The sequence below is a fragment of the Acipenser ruthenus genome, chromosome 14 (genome assembly GCF_902713425.1).
Source record: "Acipenser ruthenus chromosome 14, fAciRut3.2 maternal haplotype, whole genome shotgun sequence".
NCBI classification, from domain to species: Eukaryota; Metazoa; Chordata; class Actinopteri; order Acipenseriformes; family Acipenseridae; genus Acipenser; species Acipenser ruthenus.
In genome coordinates, this window is record NC_081202.1 from 15,193,474 (window position 1) to 15,213,505 (window position 20,032).

General features: G+C 35.7%; 1 protein-coding gene across 7 annotated transcripts in view; it reads right to left on the reverse strand.

The window, feature by feature from the left end:
• The window catches only part of col7a1l (collagen type VII alpha 1-like), a 117,878-nt gene that overhangs the window by 25,063 nt on the left and 72,783 nt on the right, over positions 1-20,032 (reverse strand). For 5 of the 7 annotated variants that reach the window (XM_058985924.1, XM_058985926.1, XM_058985928.1 and 2 more), the window contains 18 exons: positions 15,314-15,343; positions 14,073-14,153; positions 13,902-13,952; positions 13,427-13,462; positions 13,290-13,340; positions 11,454-11,489; positions 11,212-11,271; positions 10,798-10,923; positions 10,444-10,515; positions 6,882-6,917; positions 6,679-6,738; positions 5,784-5,828; positions 5,598-5,633; positions 4,638-4,673; positions 4,473-4,529; positions 4,000-4,071; positions 2,839-2,910; positions 1,728-1,763 (listed from right to left, as the gene is read on the reverse strand). In XM_058985924.1, the coding sequence (XP_058841907.1) occupies positions 1,728-1,763; positions 2,839-2,910; positions 4,000-4,071; positions 4,473-4,529; positions 4,638-4,673; positions 5,598-5,633; positions 5,784-5,828; positions 6,679-6,738; positions 6,882-6,917; positions 10,444-10,515; positions 10,798-10,923; positions 11,212-11,271; positions 11,454-11,489; positions 13,290-13,340; positions 13,427-13,462; positions 13,902-13,952; positions 14,073-14,153; positions 15,314-15,343 (993 nt within the window). The remainder of the gene's footprint in view (positions 1-1,727; positions 1,764-2,838; positions 2,911-3,999; positions 4,072-4,472; positions 4,530-4,637; positions 4,674-5,597; positions 5,634-5,783; positions 5,829-6,678; positions 6,739-6,881; positions 6,918-10,443; positions 10,516-10,797; positions 10,924-11,211; positions 11,272-11,453; positions 11,490-13,289; positions 13,341-13,426; positions 13,463-13,901; positions 13,953-14,072; positions 14,154-15,313; positions 15,344-20,032) is intronic. The other 2 variants (XM_058985931.1, XM_058985927.1) reach the window with 2 other exon arrangements.

The window sequence follows — 20,032 nt, forward strand, 5'->3', positions numbered from 1 at the left end:
TTCTTCCATGAGATCACAGAATCTAAGAACACTACAGTACTAAAACTGCATTTATCGTTGATATAGGCTGTCACTGACACAATTGAAAACATACAGTCAGACAGCCATGTCTGATATGTGTTAATGGCAGCATCAGCCTTCTTATACGTTAATATGGTAACCCTTTATACTATATGGAATGCATTTTTATAAAGTTTTTCCATGTAATATACAGGGTGACTAGACAGATATAAAATTCAAACACCGGTGTCATAAAGTTTGTCTAAGATTAAGACAGAAATGTAAATTGAATCCCAAAAATCCATTAGACATTAGTGGCATTATTTCCACACAGCTTCTTTCAGGAGAACAAAATTGCCTCATTTTAAATTAAAGCCTTCACATAAAAATAATGTTCTGTAATGAGAGCCAGTAACTGTATCAAATCCCAAAACTGCACTCACATGGCACAACATTATGTCAAGTTATTGCTTAGTTCAGTCTCAGATTTCATTCATGACTGCGCACATCAGTAATTTCCCTACAGGTACTGGTTCATTATTATTCTTTTTTTATCATTTCACTCTGTTCCACAACATTTAAAATTCAGAAATACAAATATCTGAATTAATGGTGAATGTGTTTAAAAAGTGTGGCTATAGCTGAGCTTTTAATGAGGCAAAGGTAAAAATGGTTCAGTTATTTTTCATTTTCCCATCAGACCAAATTAACAGAACCCTAAACAATCTTGAAATAAACCCTAAGGTAGCAATAGCTTTAAAATCTACTGAATTAAATAAAGCGTGATATTCATGGAACTTTTCTCAACTCTTGTTTGCTCCTATAAGTCTGTTTTAATACCACATAATACCCCTTTGTACCTATGACAGAGATCGAATGATTCTTGGTGTTAGATCTCCCTCTCGACCTGTGAGTTCACTGTGTAAAAGGAACAGAGTACCCTTAACTAAATGGCACGACAATTTATTCCTTAGGGTAGGTGGAAGTCGGTCATTTAGGAAAGGGACAGAGCTACGTTACCCAAACTCAATGACCCAGACGGTAAACGCTGTGGCATCTGAGGATTGGAGGAGCGGATGCGCTCGTTAACCTAGGGGTCATGAGCGAGGGTATAAATAGGGGACATAGTGTAAGTGATCTGTTCCTTGGTAAATGGTTAGTGCTTTAAACCTACAAGGAGTCTGTGTTGCAGTATTGTGAACCGTGTTTGTTAGTGTTTGTTAACTGTCGTCTGTTTTTTAATAGACTACCAATAGCACGATCCGGAGCTGTAACGAAAGCCAGCATAAACCTGTACATCACTTTCACCCCTGCATTTCACGGAGAACTGTAATACACCACTTGCACTTATTTACTATCACTAGGAACTGTGTTTGTGTTTTGTGTTTAGTGTTGGTGTGTAAAACTGGACTTTTGGTCACTGGTCAAACCCGGGGATTTACAAATACCAAGTAATACACGCCGCTGTATCACTCCATCATTATCACTTACAGGTGTTTGCCATAAGGCTGTGGACATTGTTAATTAAATCAATAAACACCCTTGCACCTGGAAATCATTGTCTGTCTGTTTTGTATCCACTCTGCACTGCACGCACCTGTATTCACTCACCACTTTGCCACAGTACCCCACCATAAAACATACAACAACATCCATTATTATTTTCCAACAAACCTCAACAAAGCTTTTTATTGTTTACAGCAAATAGAGACAATTCTGAAACTCACCACATCTCCATTTAGGCCTGCCTCCCCAGGATCTCCCTGCAGAAAGACATTTATTTTTAAGTCCACGTAACAGAAATACAGTGGTAAATCTCCCTCCCGACCTGTGAGGGCGCTAAGTAGCGAGAACAGAGTACCCTGGACGAGTTGGCCAGACACTTCATTCCCAGGGTTCAAAGGAAGTCGGCCAGCTAGAAAGGGGGTGGAACGCCGGTGCATTAACTCATCGACCTGGAAAGGAAACGATGTGGCAGTCGCGGATTGGAGGGGTGGCTGAACTCATTTACCAAGGGGTCATGTGTGACGGCATAAAAAGGGGACAGAGAGACGCAATTTGTTCCTTCGCTTTGGTTAAGAGATATAACCCGGAAGGACCGTGTGAAACCAGTGATAAAAGTATTGTGAGTGTTTGTTTTGTCTATAATTGTTCTTGTTTGTTATTAGTAGACGGTTAATACATTCCGGAGGTGTCGCTAAGGGCCAGCATAAAACCCGGAACAGCACTGCACTTTTGTCAAGTATAAACTTGTATCACCCATCATGAGCACTACAGGCTGCACGCACTCAGGACTGGTGACCGTGTTTGTATGTTGTGGGAAGGATATTATTATTATTATTTGGGACTGCATACCCGTGTTTATTTACCCTGTGTACTACACATTTTTGTGTATTACCAGGGATCTTTATTTGGTCACCAGACCTGGAATTATAAAACAAAAAGAAACCCCTTTCCAACTGGATTACAAATCTCTGTCTGTTAATTACGCACCGCATCACTCCTGCACCTGTACACTGCAAACCACTTTGTCACAGTCCATGATTGAAATACGCAGATATGGTTAAAAAAAGAGGGTGTTAAGATTGACACGCTGAAATACACAATTCACTACTTCAGAATGCAATGAAGAAGATGATTCAGAATGCAATCAAGGTTCCGATCTCCTATTCTAATTGTATTACTGGTATTATTGTAACATTGTGGGTGTAATTCTTAATTTTGAAAACTTTCATGTCTATTGAATCTGGTTATAGGTATCTCTAAGCAGTACAACAAAAAAGTAAGATAACTATACATTTAGATATTTACAGTGGAAGAAACCAACTATTAACCAACCTTTTGTCCAATGGGTCCTCTGGCTCCAAATGGTCCCATGCCTCCCTTGGAACCTGGCTCACCTTTAAGGCCCTTTAATAATAATAATAATAATAATAATAATAATAATAATAATAATAATAATAATAATAATAATAATCATCATCATTTAATGTAAAACACTGAATAGCAGAAGTTGAAATTAATTTGGTGGTCAAAGGCTGGTAAAAGTAATTGCCACACAATTCAAAAGACTTTCCCACGATTTGTTCTTTGCCATAAATCAATCAGCCTTGCTAATATGGATGATTTTTAGTTTACCTTTATTACAGCCTTTAACTTTACTTGCCTGTTGATAACTTAAAAGCAGAGCATATAAAACCAATTTAGATGAAAATGAGATTAGTTTTGTCTCAAAGGAAAATGATATTGTCATCGTACTATAGTTCTCTAGATTTAGATTTTCTCTAAAGAATGGAACGTTCATCATACTGTCATTTTACTATAGTTCTCTAGATTTTGGAAATGCATGTTCCTAGCGTGGAACGCCTGGAGGGGGTAGGCCAGTGCCAGTTTGGTATGATTAACGTTGTTCCATGGGTCAAAATGCATAAAATTCAAGTGACAAACTGAAGAATCTGAGACAGAAATAAACTTCCTTATCTGTAATCTCATTGCAAGTCTTGTATTAAGAAATGCTTATAGCACAAATTCAGAACAAACAAATAATAAAAAAATGAAGCCAACCAACAAAAGTCACAGAGCTCCATCAGTGCTTCCCCACGATAGTGAAAAGTACAGTGTTAGTAATTTCACTATCACAGATTTCTTTGAATAATCTCAAAGCAGGTTGATCTCTACTGTACATTCTATACATATAAATTATAAGTGCAATATACAAGTTGCTATACATCCTCCAGAATGTGGTTGATCACTGAAATCTCAGCAACAAGCTGAGCTCTGTTTAGGTCAATCAATAAACCCTTAGCTTATGGTCCTTACGATTATAGCATAAGTAAAATGGTATTCAAATGTATTTTTATAAATAGATGGAATCTCTGTAATCTATTTTTTTTTTTTACTTTTATTTGAAAGTGAACTGTACTAAATTTCTCAGCTCATAATTTCCTGAATAGATAATTTAGTGTCATTATAACACAAATGAATGAATAAATGCATTACCTTCTCTCCAGGAGGCCCATCTTCCCCTTTCTCTCCTTTATCACCATCAAAACCAGACAGGCCTATTTCACCCTGTAAAGACAGAATGCGGTGCATATGATTCCCCACTTAAATACATATTATGTGATAATATATTGATTTTTTAATTTTTTTTTATTTGTGTACATTTTATTATGATCATTAATGGATCTTTTCTATTGTTAAAACTCTGAATGAATGAATGAATGAATGAATGAATGAATGGTCCTGGATTTTCAAGATAGCAAAAATAAGGTCTTGCAGTTATACTTTCCTGATACAAGACAGGTTAAACATGTTGCCATATTCAAGAACTGTGAATAAATCTCACCTCTAAAGCCAGACAACAAATACATGTTCAAGGTGGCAGTCCAGGGTAAGGAATTACATTATATGTTCTTGATATAAACAGCACACAGAAATGTTAGCCCATGACGTGACAGATCTTTTCTTACCGGAACGCCCTTGTTTCCTTTATACCCCTGAGGCCCTGTCATAGTTAAAGGGTTTCCCTAAAAAGAGAAGAACACATATTAAGGGTTAATTTAATTATTTCTCAATATTAATATGCAATAACTTTCAATCACTGTAATGGGAGGTAAATAATAATTATTATTCACCGTTTCCCCTTTGTATCCTGGAGCACCCAGATCACCCTGTAAAAAAGTAGATTAAACGCATTATATTGAAGAACATGAAATATTGTACAACACATGTAATTCTTCTGCATTTAGAGTATGTGCAGGATGTATTGGTGACAAAGAAATATAATATAAACAATTATAACAAGGGAATGACAAGAGCTGTATTTTTCCATTGAATCCGACTCTTCAGTATACTCAAGAAGTTTTACCTCCAGCATGCACTATACTTTTAAGATATTTAATAGATCTCAAGGGCCATACTAAGGCTCTTTTAAGCAGTATAATGAAGTTCTTGAATCAGCCTTTGACATATTTTTTGAAGCTCCCAGGAATAAATTAATCAAAACTCATTCTGCTCTGACAGCTGGGTGTATCGCAAGAGGAATCGGTTCAGCAGTCCACATCTCTTTTTCTGGGTTTCTGGGAGGAGGGTTTGAGATACAGTGTTAGGGCTGGTGTATTCATTAACCCATGTAGATAAGTATGATTCTTTTTTTCTCTGGACTCCCTTTACAGCCAGCCCAATCATCAAAAAAATAAAAATGCCTTCACTAAACTATGATTCTGTCAGAATTATTATTATAATTATCTTTTTTCTTTTTTTTTCTACTTAACAATTAAACATGACAACAAGATACACAAGCTGTATAGAAGTGCCGGAAAAACGCAACCCCTTGTCCACACCCCTTGGATGCAAACCTAGAGACTTAAACATAGAGATTAACACAATTCAAGTATAATATGTCTGTGTGCCTTTATAGTCACACTGGGCTGAATTATGGTTCTCTAGAGTTTCGGTACGATTGATACTTGGTTATTGGCAGAGAAACGCAGCGAAGCCTGCATCCTTTCAACAAGGATGAAGACTTTTTGCTCTATTACTGGCAACACATTCAGTAAACTCCTGGGACCTACAACCATTTAAAAAGTGTTAACCTTGTTTCCTTTTAAGCCTGGAAGTCCTTTTAGACCCTAGAAGAAAAAAAAAACAGAAATCTTTACAATACAGGGAAGACAGGCTCCACAAACGGAATTATGAGTAAATGGTTAACATTCACAAGTATTACTTATTTATTGATCAAGTTGTAGTTCAACTTATCTGTGATGATTTTCCTAACTTACCATTGGTCCCGCTGGTCCACGAGATCCAAGCTGGCCCTTCTCTCCCTACATTTTTGTAAAAACATATGGAACATAAATCCAGCTGTGGTAAATATATATATAGTGACTACCTGAGAGCTGCTTTTAGTAAATAAATAGAACATGGATAATCATTTTGACCGCAATGAATAGGTGGTGACATCAAACTAACATCTGATTACCAATTGCTGTGTTTTTGTTGAGTGTTGAAGTGCCGTTAGTTATATTTAATGGTCTTATATATTAACACACTGTACTATTACATTGTATATTTATTAAACCAGTATACCATAGGTTCTTTATTCTAGTTTTTCAACATGATGTGTATTGTATTGAGGTGCGTGAAGCACAAATCAAGAAATAGTTATTTCAAGACAAATGTAATCCGTATTCTTGAAAATAGTGTAAAGAAGGTATGTGATTTCTGTTTAAATATGCTGCATTTTCAATGTGGAGAAATAAATGGACTTACAGTAAGAAAGACATGTCCTGTGTTTTGTCAATGCAGAGCGCCTCATACTGTATTAATACAGGTATATACCGCTCTACTCCGCTAGGGACAGAACTGTAATACTGGCTGGCATGTACAGCTACTGTAGGAACATTTCCCCCGGTGTGGTTCATGTCTCATAAAAAAAAAAAAGGGCAAAAGTAACAAAACCATGTTCTATTTAATAAAGACCACCTGTTTAGATAGACTCGGTTCAAATGGTTTGGTTCAAATTCAAGTTGTTATGGATGTTTTTACTCTATTCCTTCATATGTAGAATGTGAAAGGGACATGCATTTGCACAGTATTGTGTTAGCATTACTGCTGCATTTTAAGGAGATCTGATCTGCAGGTTGTCATTGCCTTATACCAGCTCTAGAAACTCACCCTTTGTCCTATGAGCCCCATGACTCCTCTAGGTCCTGGATCACCAATCACTGTTGCACCCTGTTAATCACAGGATAAATTCATTCTGCTTGCTGTTCGATACATTTTATTGCACAGTATGTATATAACTAACTTATGAGACAATCAAGTGGATTGATTTATAGTAGGAAAGACTACTAAGATGTAGACTCTTTAAGACGTACCTTATCACCCTTAATGCCAGGTATACCCCGTAAGCTCTATAATAAAAGGAATGCATTTAAATAAATGAGAACTCCACATACCTGTGTATCACCTATGCACACTAAACATGCAAAATGCCATTTGAGTCTGAGGGAGCCTTTGTCATTTTTTGACTACTTTTATAATAACATGGACCACTTTTAAGATAAAAACCGAAAATCAAATTAATTGCGAATAAAAATAGTACATGATTTATGAATTTCTCACAAGTAGTATTCACAGAGCCCAGGTTTATATTGTCCTACTCTATTAAATGAACATAATTTTGGAAAAATGTAGGACGTACCAGCTTCTATAAAAAGGGTCTTAGCTCAGCCCTGCCGCTGACACCCTGCCTCATTATGAACTCCAGGAGTCCCTCTATCAGGCTGACACTGGTACAATTGTATTCCTCTCAGGGGCAAAAAAACTTTAAATTTTGTATGAGCCCCGGCCTATTAATGCACAGTTATTTAGATCATCTTTCATATATACAGACGTGCTCAAATTTGTTGGTACCCCTCCACAAAAAATGAAGAATGCACAATTTTCTCTGAAATAACTTGAAACTGACAAAAGTAATTGGCATCCACCATTGTTTATTCCATATTTAATAGAAATCAGACTTTGCTTTTGATTTTTTATTCAACATAATATTGTAAATAAGAAAACAAATGAAAATAGCATGGACAAAAATGATGGGACCGCTAACCTAATATTTTGTTGCACAACCTTTAGAGGCAATCACTGCAATCAAACGTTTTCTGTAGCTCTCAATGAGACTTCTGCACCTGTTAACAGGTAGTTTGGCCCACTCTTCCTGAGCAAACTGCTCCAGCTGTCTCAGGTTTGATGGGTGCCTTCTCCAGACTGCAAGTTTCAGCTCTTTCCATAGATGTTCGATAGGATTCAGATCAGGACTCATAGAAGGCCACTTCACAATAGTCCAATGTTTTGTTCTTATCCATTCTTGGGTGCTTTTAGCTGTGTGTTTTGGGTCATTATCCTGTTGGAGGACCCATGACCTGCGACTGAGACAGAGCTTTCTGACACTGGGCAGTACGTTTCGCTCCAGAATGCCTTGATAGTCTTGAGATTTCATTGTGCCCTGCACAGATTCAAGGCACCCTGTGCCAGGTGCTGCAAAGCAGCCTCAAAACATAACCGAGCCTCCTCCATGTTTCACTGTAGGTATGGTGTTCTTTTCTTTGAAAGCTTCATTTTTTCGTCTGTGAACATAGAGCTGATGTGACTTGCCAAAAAGCTCCAGTTTTAACTCATCTGTCCAAACGACATTCTCCCAGAAGGATTGTGGCTTGTCAATATGCATTTTAGCAAATTCCAGTCTGGCTTTTTTATGTTTTTCTGTCAAAAGTGGAGTCCTCCTGGATCTTCTTCCATGGAGCCCACTTTCGCTCAAAAAGCGACGGATGGTGCGATCAGAAACTGATGTACCTTCACCTTGGAGTTCAGCTTCTATCTCTTTGGCAGTTATCCTTGGTTCTTTTTCTACCATTCGCACTATCCTTCTGTTCAATCTGGGGTCGATTTTCCTCTTGCGGCCGCACCCAGGGAGGTTGGCTACAGTTCCATGGACCTTAAACTTCTTAATAATATTTGCAACTTTGTCACAGGAACATCAAGCTGCTTGGAGATGGTCTTGTAGCCTTTACCTTTACCATGCTTGTCTATTATTTTCTTTCTGATCTCCTCAGACAACTCTCTCCTTTGCTTTCTCTGGTCCATGTTCAGTGTGGTGCACACAATGATACCAAACAGCACAGTGACTACTTTTCTCCATTTAAATAGGCTGAATGACTGATTTCAAGATTGGAGACATGTGTGATACTAATTAAAGAAACTAATTAGTTTGAAATATCACTATAATCCAATTATTTATTATCTTTTCTAAGGGGTACCAACAAATGTGTCCAGGCCATTTTAGAATATCTTTGGAGAATAAGCAATAATTCATCTCTTTTCACAGCTTCTTTGCTTTATTCTATGACATACCAAAGGCATGCAAGTATACATGATAAAATAGCTTTTAATTTCATCACTTTTCAGGAGGAATGAAGCATTATTTCAATGAGCTGTAAGGGTACCAACAAATTTGAGCACGTCTGTATATATATATATATTGTATTTTTTTTTTTTTTTATGTTTGAACATCTTGTATTCAAACTTGCATACAATGCATTATGAATTAATTTTGCATAATCTATTAAGCATATACTGTAGATGTAACTAAAGTGTATATATATATTGCATCGTATGGGGGGAGGTTGGGGGATACCAGTGGAATTGAGGAATGTGTCACCCCACAGTACAAAAACTGTTCCAGAGGGAATTTTCTAGATTAATTCTGTATTTCACTAAAGATCTCTGCAGATAGCAATTGGTGCACAGAATAGGTTTTGATAAGTGATTTCTAAGTAGCATAAGAAAAACAAAAAATCCACGGTAACACTTACAGAGGGAAATTATAAGTGATAACGTCTGTGAAGGTGAAGAGAGAACCAATTTGAATGTTCTGAGTGAAACGATGTGTGTCTTAAAAGACAGTAACGTATTGTGGGGCAGTGAGGGCTAATAAGTATGTCAGTCTGAGGCTGACAAGATCTATGTTCCCCTGTTAAGGTGAAAAACTTGTAGTTCATGATAGGCGTCATGGCCGAAGTAGCTGGGGAAACTACATTTCCCAGAAGCCTTTAGGGCTGATGGCATTCAGCCAGAAAAGGGAAACACCTGGCTAATTGGGTAGATAGGGTGTTGATTGTCTGAGTGTTTGCAATTATCTGTGCTATATAAACTGTCCTTTTGTTCTTAGTGTAAGAAGGAGGTGGCAGGAGTGTTGAATGTGGAGAACGTAAGTGCAGAGTGATTAAAAGAATTGATAAACTAGATTTAAGACAGGGAAACAGCTTAGCTGTCCTGTGTGAGTTAGGGACTTCAATATAGTGAAGTTAGTATCTTCAAGTGAAGATAGGCTTTTGGTTTGTTCTGTTTGTAAAAGGGTTTATAGTATTTTGGTTCAAATATTTACTTTGTTCCTGTGTTTTGTTTTATTTGGTGAGAATAAAAGTGCGCCAAGGCGCTGAACAATAACTCTGTCTGTGGGTGTTTGCTGTTCCTGCCGCTAGTCAGTCTTGACTGCCCGCCACGCTACCACAGTATCTAGAGGGCTAATGATTCACAACTACAAGCCTTCTTGGGTGGAATTTAAGGAATGAGATAAATCACTGCAGTAAATGTATTGCATCACATAATTCGAATGGTTAGCAATCAAAAGTCTTTTTACACCATTACACATAAAAAAAACAGAAAAAAAAACATTTTCAACCACAAACACTCAGTATTAATTTGTATATCTCTGCTGCCAGAATTACTTCAGGTTCATTTTTTCTAATTCCTTTGCAGTTTACAAATCACTACTGATAGGCAAGCACAGACACAGACACACACAATGAAACTGAAGCCATGCATGCCAGTATTTCAGTCCCTAACTTTAAATATAATCATTAGAACTCATCAGCACAGTACCTGCTTCCCTGGAGCACCTGTTGGTCCTGGGCTTCCTGGTGATCCGTTTTTGCCTCTTTTTCCTCGATCTCCCTAAATTAAACGTATATTCAGTATATAATTCACACTGATACTTGATTCTTCTCTAGGTATGGAATCGATAGTGTTCTCTCAACTTTGTAACAAAGTCTTCAAATACACAGAATCAAAGTTTAAAAGGTAAATAGCATGTGATAAACAAGTAACAATATTACATTTTAAATAATCTTAAAACTATCTGATCCTCCATAATAATAATATAGGGCACTGGAAAAACAACAAAAAAAAAAACCTCAAGCCTGCTAAATATTCAATAACTTGTACTGTTTTACAAACCTGGGGTCCCGGATTCCCAGGCAGGCCTGGATTTCCTCTTAGGCCTTGTGACCCAGGGATTCCAGCGTTCCCTCGGATACCTTGGATACCTTGAACCCCAGGGGGTCCAGGAGCTCCTGGTTCCCCCTTTTCAAACAAACACATATAAAAACAAAATATTACTATCTAAACAAGATACCAGTACAAGACTTGAACTAGTAGTGAGGATGTGGTCCCAACTTGCTCACAACCCTCTCGGCAACTCCTCTAACAAGCTCACAGAACACCATTTTCATCTTGGCTTGGATCAGACTTACAGTAGATTATTATTTTATTTGAAGCTTTTAACAATGCAAGCATAGATGATCAAATAAGCCAATTCTCACTAGCTTAAAATGCACTTTCTTACTTCACATAATTAAATAAAAACTGTACCTTGTGCCCAGGAGGTCCTGCCTGTCCAACTGGGCCCCTGAAGCCTGTCCCAGGCTCTCCCTAAACCAAAAATGACAAAATAGTAAGTCAGCATATTGATTAATAAAAGAAAAGATAGACCAGCGCAGCCCAACAGCATAGCCCACCAAGCTACACAGTACAATATACATTTGACAATACTTTACTGCATAGTTAATCCTATTCAATATGGGATATCTTTAAGCCTACAAAAAATGTTTTACCTTTTGCCCCGTTTCACCAATCTCTCCTTTGCTCCCCTAAAAAACAAACAAATCAGAACTATTAGCTGCATATGAAAATTATATTATAGAAACATACTAACCATCACACTAATGTCACAAATTGGCGTCAAACCCAGTATTATGTAAAAGAGCGTTAATAATGTTAATTTTCTTACGACTTATTTGCGCTGACATCATCATGGCCATCCTTCCTTGTGTTTATAATTTTTTGGTTCTTGATTGTTTTTCATACGTTAATCAGGAATATGTAGATATTTCAAATGCAGCGCCTCTTGGCACCAGGACACTCCATTGGTCCAACTGCCAATATACCTTGTGATCTATACTACAGCATGTGTTGGAAGTATAGGCTAGACAAAATGACAGTCACTGAGAGTACTCCAGTAATGTTTCTTTACCTAAAAGAGAGTATTATACCCCCATTTGTACCCATCCAGAGTGGAGAGCCATACGCAGACTTTTATCTGGAATAAAATCAATGGCCAGGCATCTAGCATTGCAGTTATGTGAATGTTAGTACCCCGATTTGCATTTTTTTAGAATAATACATGAAGGTACAGTATTATGATCCATTATTTCCTGTGTTATTATTATTATTTATTTCTTAGCAGACGCCCTTATCCAGGGCGACTTACAATTGTTACAAGATATCACATTATTTTTACATACAATTACCCATTTATACAGTTGTTGTTGTTTTTTTTTTTTTTACTGGAGCAATCTAGGTAAAGTACCTTGCTCGAGAGTACAGCAGCAGTGTCCCCCACCTGGGATTGAACCCACGACCCTCCGGTCAAGAGTCCAGAGCCCTAACCACTACTCCACACTGCTTCCCTGCTGCTGTATTGTTAATCAAAGCCCAGTTTTAATGATCAAAATGGAGTTGAGATAATATAATCACAACAAAGCAAACAACAATATAAATAAGAGAATCGAATTACTTTTCACAAAGCATTTGTGTCAGTTTTTTTTAATATAAACCTATATGAGAATAAAAATACTGCTGTGTGACAACTGCTGTCTATGAATTTTTATACTGAATCTCTTTTACTTATTCACAATATACATCATAAAGCAAAACTCTGATTATCACCAATATATTTTATTGTAAACATAAAGCTGTTAATGGACTGGCAGTCAGAAGTGGGTCATCACCAGATGTCAAAGAATCTACCAGCATCATATATATATATATATATATATATATATATATATATATATATATATATATAAACATGCAGGAAAATATAATGAGACAGATTCAGCAGATTGAGGTGGTGTTTAAGAGTTTTAACTTGTGTGCTTTTGATATCAGCTGGCCAGACTACACTAATAAGCAATTCAAAACTATAAAGTAGTAATTCAAATATGTGAAATAAGCGATTTGTATTACAGCAATACATAGATTCTTGTTTTATAGATATGCCATGACATACATATTTATATTACAGCAGACAGCTCCTCTGTCCCTTGTAAGAGTTTACAATGGTACATTTGCATGGTAATTTTGCTGTTTTCCTTTGCTTTTCCATGGTTATATTATGTATTTACCATAGTTAACCATGGTTTGTCTTTTTTAAATATTCTGTACCATACCTCTCTGGGCTTTATAATGTTTTGCCTATGCTTTATTACACTCTGCTATGCTTTTACTATGGGGAAACATTTATAAGGGGTACTATGCCGATAACATTCTTCAGAGGCACCACACAACATATATATACATATATATATATATATATATATATATATATATATATATATATATATATATATATATATAGACACACACACACACACTGGAAATACATTTACCTTCAAAGTTGTATCCTCCATTAGCTCATGATTTGTGTTCTGTTTATTTTTCTAAAAACATGATTGAATGTTAGATGAATGTGAACAAATTCTGTTAAAATATTAAAAAGGCTGGAATACAAAACTGGAGAACTTACTTTACGACTATGTTTGCCTCTGGCCCCAGGGTTGGACTTTATTAAGAAAAAAAAAAAAAAAAAAAAAAAAAAATTATTGTGATATATAAACACGACAAGCTTGAGCTTTATCAAGCAATCAACAAGACCAAAAAAATAAGCTTAGATGATTTTCTAGCTTAGATCGAAAGGCCTTTAATATATTTTCAAAGTGGTACCATAACATTTGGACAAACCCAGAAACTGAAAAATGTACTTCATTCAATATGCTGTTCTTCCAGGTTGTATGTTTCACATGAAAGCACTTCATTGAGTTTGCTGTTTTCCCAGAAAATCACATCAAATAGACACGTTTCAATGATAATCAAATTCATATTTTTCTATTTGTATATTTCTTCTAATTCAGTTGGCCAGAGAATTAGCTTTTGGGTGCCTTGAGAGATGAAACTACTTCTTAAAATACATGCAGATATATATCAGTAGTCAAGTCACTTACCATTGTTCCAAGCTGGTAACTCCTTCCTCCAGATGTTCCTGGTAAATAGTGCTGTGAAAAGTAAACTGTATTTAATATTGCAGAGCATATATAGCAACTCTGAATGAAATGTGGCAGTCTAACCATGCAACACCATCTACCAATGAACAGAATGAATCTGAGTACACTTACTGCAATGTCTTGCCAGGTATCCATTCTTTTAACTCTGGCTAGTCTGTTTGTCACCGGTGCTTCAGTTGTATCTTCATACTCCTTTGTTAAGAAATAAAAAGTACTTTATTGCAGTCTATGATACCACAAATAGATGCATCATATCTTCTTATTACTGGCTTGAAAATTTATGATCATGTACAAGGCCGTAGCCAGCGATGAGGCACCAGAGGCATGGGCCTCAGTTAAAATCATAGTCATAATGATTTATTTAGGTGCTTTTACACATTGCTTTGCCGCAAAATGAAATGCATTTCATCCCTCGTTGTGTGCATACATTCATTCCCAAGTCCTGCTGATATCTACAGCCTCTGTGCTCTTCAACATCTTTACTCTCTATTTACTTACATCGAGTGACTGATGTGTTTAGTACGCTACTGTCTTTATTTCAATTTAATATCGATATTTGAAATATAACTAGCGTTATGTTTTTCTGACATAATTATCATTATAATTAATATCAGACAAAACTTTATGTATGCAAGCACTATTGTCTTCTCTGTGTTTGGATAATGGCATCACTGTTAACATTCAAGTTTAATAGATTAGTATTTAAAACTAAGTATAGTGTCTACAACACAGATTCTGACATTGCTAAATTTCTTATTTTCTTTTATACTGAATATAAATGTTGTAAAAAAAACATACTTATTTGTACAAAACCACACAGGTCCTGCAAATGTAGAACCTCAGGTACTCAACATTCTATAATAGTATCTTATTCAGAAAGGAACCTGTTAACTAAACTTTTGTATTTGAATAAACAACATATAATCATGTCCCCATATCTTATACAAACTTTAGAGGGGAGGGACTGCCATTGTGGTCTCCTGTTGGTTTTTTCTTGTTTAAAAAGGCTGGATTTGAGTTGAGAGATAGTAATCTAGATTAGAAAATAATACTGGTACAAAAAATATATATTCAAATTAGACTAGATATAGTATAACCATTCATCCAAAAGCCAGGAATCATGCTTAAGCAGTTCACCATGAAATAGATCATGAAACAGTATCCTGTGCTGAAGATGACTGCACAAAGTGTCATTACACTTGATGATGTTTATTGGTACCTATTTCACCAGGGATATTACATCCCCAGGGGATAATACCAGTTTTTATAAATCATCCCCTCTAATTCCTAATAGGGTCTTATTGTCATTCTTATTTCACAGTGGGAAGTCATCATATTCTAATGATACTTACAAAAGCAGAGCCATATTCTTCATTGAATACCTGTAGAAAAAAGTAAGAGCACACATGATCAAAAAAAAAGTTGTTTTAAAATTGAGAAATCCCTCCTAAATTTGCTTTTACAATACTTTCTCAAGTACATTTTTGCTATCTGCGTATGGTGTCCAAGTGTACTATGTACTGGATTCAATGTGCCTGATTCGCACGGGACTAAAAATCACCACATAAAAAATCTGAATTTTTACCGGCATCTGTGAAATTTAGTCCTGTGCGAACTGTTCATTTCTTTTTATGCCAGACAGTTTTCTCAGAGGTCCTCTGATTTTCAAACTCAGGCGTCCTATGTCTTTTTACTCCATGATATAATATTAAAATTGGTACGATCTGTCCTGAGATTCTACAGTTCAGTAAACCGCTACTATTGAGCAAAACCAAATTGGGGACAGGCAAAAATACAAAACATAATTGTTGACTCTGGAAATACATATCACTCAGAGGACAAAATGGTTATTCTAGCCTTTAGAAAACAAGGTACAATGAAATTGGTTATTTACACTCGGTTCATTGTTTACAAATAATCAACACTGCCTAATAGCCCTGCTGTTCAGCTGTCATCCTCCCTTGATATCTTTATTTAACTTTAGTGAGGGGCAAGGTACATAAATCAAACAAATTCTTTACATGACCTTCTGCAGACCCAGCTTTGTCAGCACTTGCAAAATACAGTACATGATTGAAGATCACTTTCAATACCTGGGTGCTAAAGAAAACTATTTAAAAAATGCAATGTATCCAATTCCATCCAGGTGCTGATAAGATCTGTTGAAGTCATCATGCTTTAGAACACACATGATAACCCAGATCAACATGGGGATTGCCGGTAATCTTTTCTACATGTACTTTTGTACTATTCTGCTGTATATATAGTTACTGTATATGGATATTGTATCAAATTAGGTATTGTTCACATTTATCAGTATTGAAAAAATATATATTTCAAATCTGCATTATAATGCAGTGTTATTATGTCTAATCATAATCTATAACTGTTAATAGTATAAATAGTGTAATAACATGTTTACAGATTGTATATAACCACTTGGAATACATCCCTAAACTAAAGTGTTGCTGCTTCTGTACTACATCAGGATAATTGAGTTACATGTGTGCATTTTGATGAATGTTGCTTTCAGACAATACAAATAATCTCATTGAGAGCCATGCTATTCATGCAGGGTGGTGCACTCACAATAAATAATAAAAAGAAGCACAGATTTCTTCTCAGAAGAAATACCAAGTAAGTGATATGCATCAGTTTGCATTAAAGTAAGACAGTACCTGAAATCAATTGTGAGAAGATTGCATGTTTGCAAACCATACCCCTTCAACAACAGACATGTACAATAAAGTATTACATTCAAACAAACATTTCTCAGAAAATACAAAACAAAGCCCCCTCATAATTCTGTTTTTATGTTTCAGCAATTTAAAAAAAAAAAGAGAGAGATTTTCTTTTTTTCAGAGTATGCATAAAAACAAGCCCTGTGGTAATGGGTGTTGTATTAGTTTCCTTCAGAGTGACATCAATCATTTCACTTTTTTTGTGTGTCTTATTTATTAAACAGATTTATGATTTATGATGTATGAGATACTTATAAAAGCACCTGGTAATAATTTCTGAGTGTCATTCTTTCTTCAGATTTGTACAGCACTCTGTGGGAATCAATGCAGAGCTTATTGAGCACTGTTGATTTGACCTGCAGTAACAACATCTGAAGATATCTCATGAACAAGAGATGCACTCTCATCGAGTTTCATCTGCTAAAAGTATGTCTCTGAACAAGAAGTAACCTACATTTGTAAGTAAATGTGTTTGTAAATATATTGTCAAAATCAATTTTACAATATGTATAGGTAGATTTGTGTACAAGCTATTACAGAGTTGGTTGCTAATCTGAATATTTTAGGATTGTTTTTTGACTGTACATTACACTTCTGCATGATCTTCACAAATATCCTTTCAAATGACTACAGCATTACTTGCAAATTGGCTCTTATTGCACTAAAGCAATAGCCACTGTGAGCATACTGACTGCAATAATACAGTGCAGCATAATAAAAATGTACTTTAAAAAAGCATGAACTTTACTGCTGCATAGTTTAGAATTGTCTGTGTACTGTAATGAAATTGTGTTTGTTGTATTGTCAAGGAACAGTGGTTCTGTAAATAAACTCATTTAAACTATGTTAAAGCATTGTAAATAATTAAACCATTTACTCTTTTGTTTAGTGTTTTTTTTTACATTTGTCCTGTGTATGACTGTGTATGCATCATGATGTCAAGGAGAGGGAATGAAGGTCAACACAAGATTTGGAATATGATATTCTTGTAAATCTTCATGCAGCTATAGGAAGAATGTCCATGTTGTCACAAAACCATATGATGTCATTTAGCACAGTAACAGCACAATCAAAGGATATAAAATATATAAAAAGTAAATGTAAATGTAGCCATTGATTTTGAATCATCTTGACTTTTGACAAGTGGTACGGCATTAAGGGAAGTCGTAACAGATCCAGGAAATGTACAGCTTCCTATAATATATCTGGGCCAAAAAAGGATCCATGTTTATCCTGTAAAAACTGAAAAAACGGTAGAGGCTTATTTAATGCTCTCTGTATACTACTCCAGGCTTTGCATAGGTAGTACAAAGGAAAGCATACAATACAGTTCAGAGAATGTAATTGTGTACAATATGATTCGAGACGTTTCCAGACTGCATCAACACACTCACTCTAAAAATATCGACTCACTTTCTGAACAGTATAAAAAAGCCAAATATACTATAGAGGATGACAGCTGTAGGGGTCTATGTCAATGATCTACACAGGGCAGATCTTAATATCTCCACTCTTAAACTCTGTATTAATCCTACTGGAATATTCTCCCAAGGCTAATTAACATTACTACATAAAATCACAGTTAAAAGAGGTCCATGAAAATTCAGGTTGAGAAATTTTGAAGATCCATTATTTACCAGTGTTTAGATCATAAAGTAGATCACCTGATTATAATTTACTACAGTGAACTGTCAAGAGGACTGATATCTGTGGTCATTCCTTAATTGTGGAATAAAAGGTACAGATCCTAATGTGCTGTAACCTCGGTATGGGCACCTTATAACCTTATAACAGTCTCTCTCTCTCTCTCTCTCTCTCTCTCTCTCTCTCTCTCTCTCTCTCTCTCTCTCTCTCTCTCTCTCTCTCTCTCTCTCTCTCTACGTTTTTGCTCAAACATCCCAACATTTCGGTATGTTAACATGCCTTTGTCAGGGGAAAGTGTGTTTGAAAACAAACATTGGAGGTATTTATAGGCTTTTGATGCCATGGTAACCACACATTTATTTCTCTTTCAATCTAATGTCTTTGTGATGTCATTCACTATATAGCTAATGATGTAACAATCTACTGTTCCTTTCTATTTAAACCTTCAGGCATCATGGTATCTAATCTATTTATCCATTTATTCGTCTATACTATACTGTACATTATCTAATTTTATTTTTTTTCTAAAACCACAAGCTTTAGGCCATCCATGGTGTGTCTGTTCCTTGTAAAGAGCTGAACAATTGGTTTATTTTCTTTATTTCTTATATTTGATAGGTGGTTCTGTATTATTTTATATAATGATGTACCTGTCTCACCTACATATTTTTTTTTATTACATTTTATGCAAAATATACCATATACAAGGTTGCTATCCTTGCATGGCCGATTTTTCTTTAGTTGTGATCTCACTTTTATCTTTCTCAATATATTTGCACACTTTACATGTGCTTTTACAGGTTTCAATGTCCCGTAATGTATCTATGATCCCTTTATGTTTACTATGGACTAAAATGCAGGCAAATTTGCATCCCTTCTAAAAGCTATGATCGGTGCTTTCGGAAATATTTTTTTTAATTTGTTTCTGACTTATGAAGTATACGTAAATGCTTCCAAACTATTTTTTAAATGTTGGATAATAATTTAGAATGTGTAATTATTAATGGTACTCTCTTAACCCTCTCTTCTCTTTTCTTATAATCAAGTAGTTCATTCCAATTGAGTTTGTCAACTTTTCTCAATTCTCTCTCAATAATTTGTAATCATTTTCATCAGAACAGATTCTTTTTATCCTTATACCCAGTCCTTTAGGAATTGCTCTTTTAGTATAGATAGGATGTGGAGATATGTCATATGTAGGTACTGGTGCACATCAGTAGGTTTCGAGTAAAGATCTGTTTTTAATAGATCCATGATCAAGTTTAACCAAGAATTCAATTTCAGATTTTGTCCACCTTAAATCCACCAAAATGTTAGGGTGGATATAATTTGCTAATTTATGACACTGAACAAGAGATTCTTCTCCATGTGTCCATATTCCAAATATGTCATCCACATATCTTATGTATTCTAATGGTTTTTTATCTAGTTTACTCTGTATGTAGTTATTATCTCCTCCTCACACAGCCCAAGTAACGTCTCCCTGACTCTTCTTCTCGCTCTCCTGTGCAGCTCTTCTGCTGGTTCTGTGACACCGCCTGGTTTCAATAAGCGGTACTTTTAACACAAACTGAGGCACCTAGTAAAGTTAGTGCCCTTAAGTGAATATGGTTTGCATATCAAAAGCCTCCCTCGCGGTATTTTGTGATGTGATTTGCATACATTTCCACACATTAACATTATTCA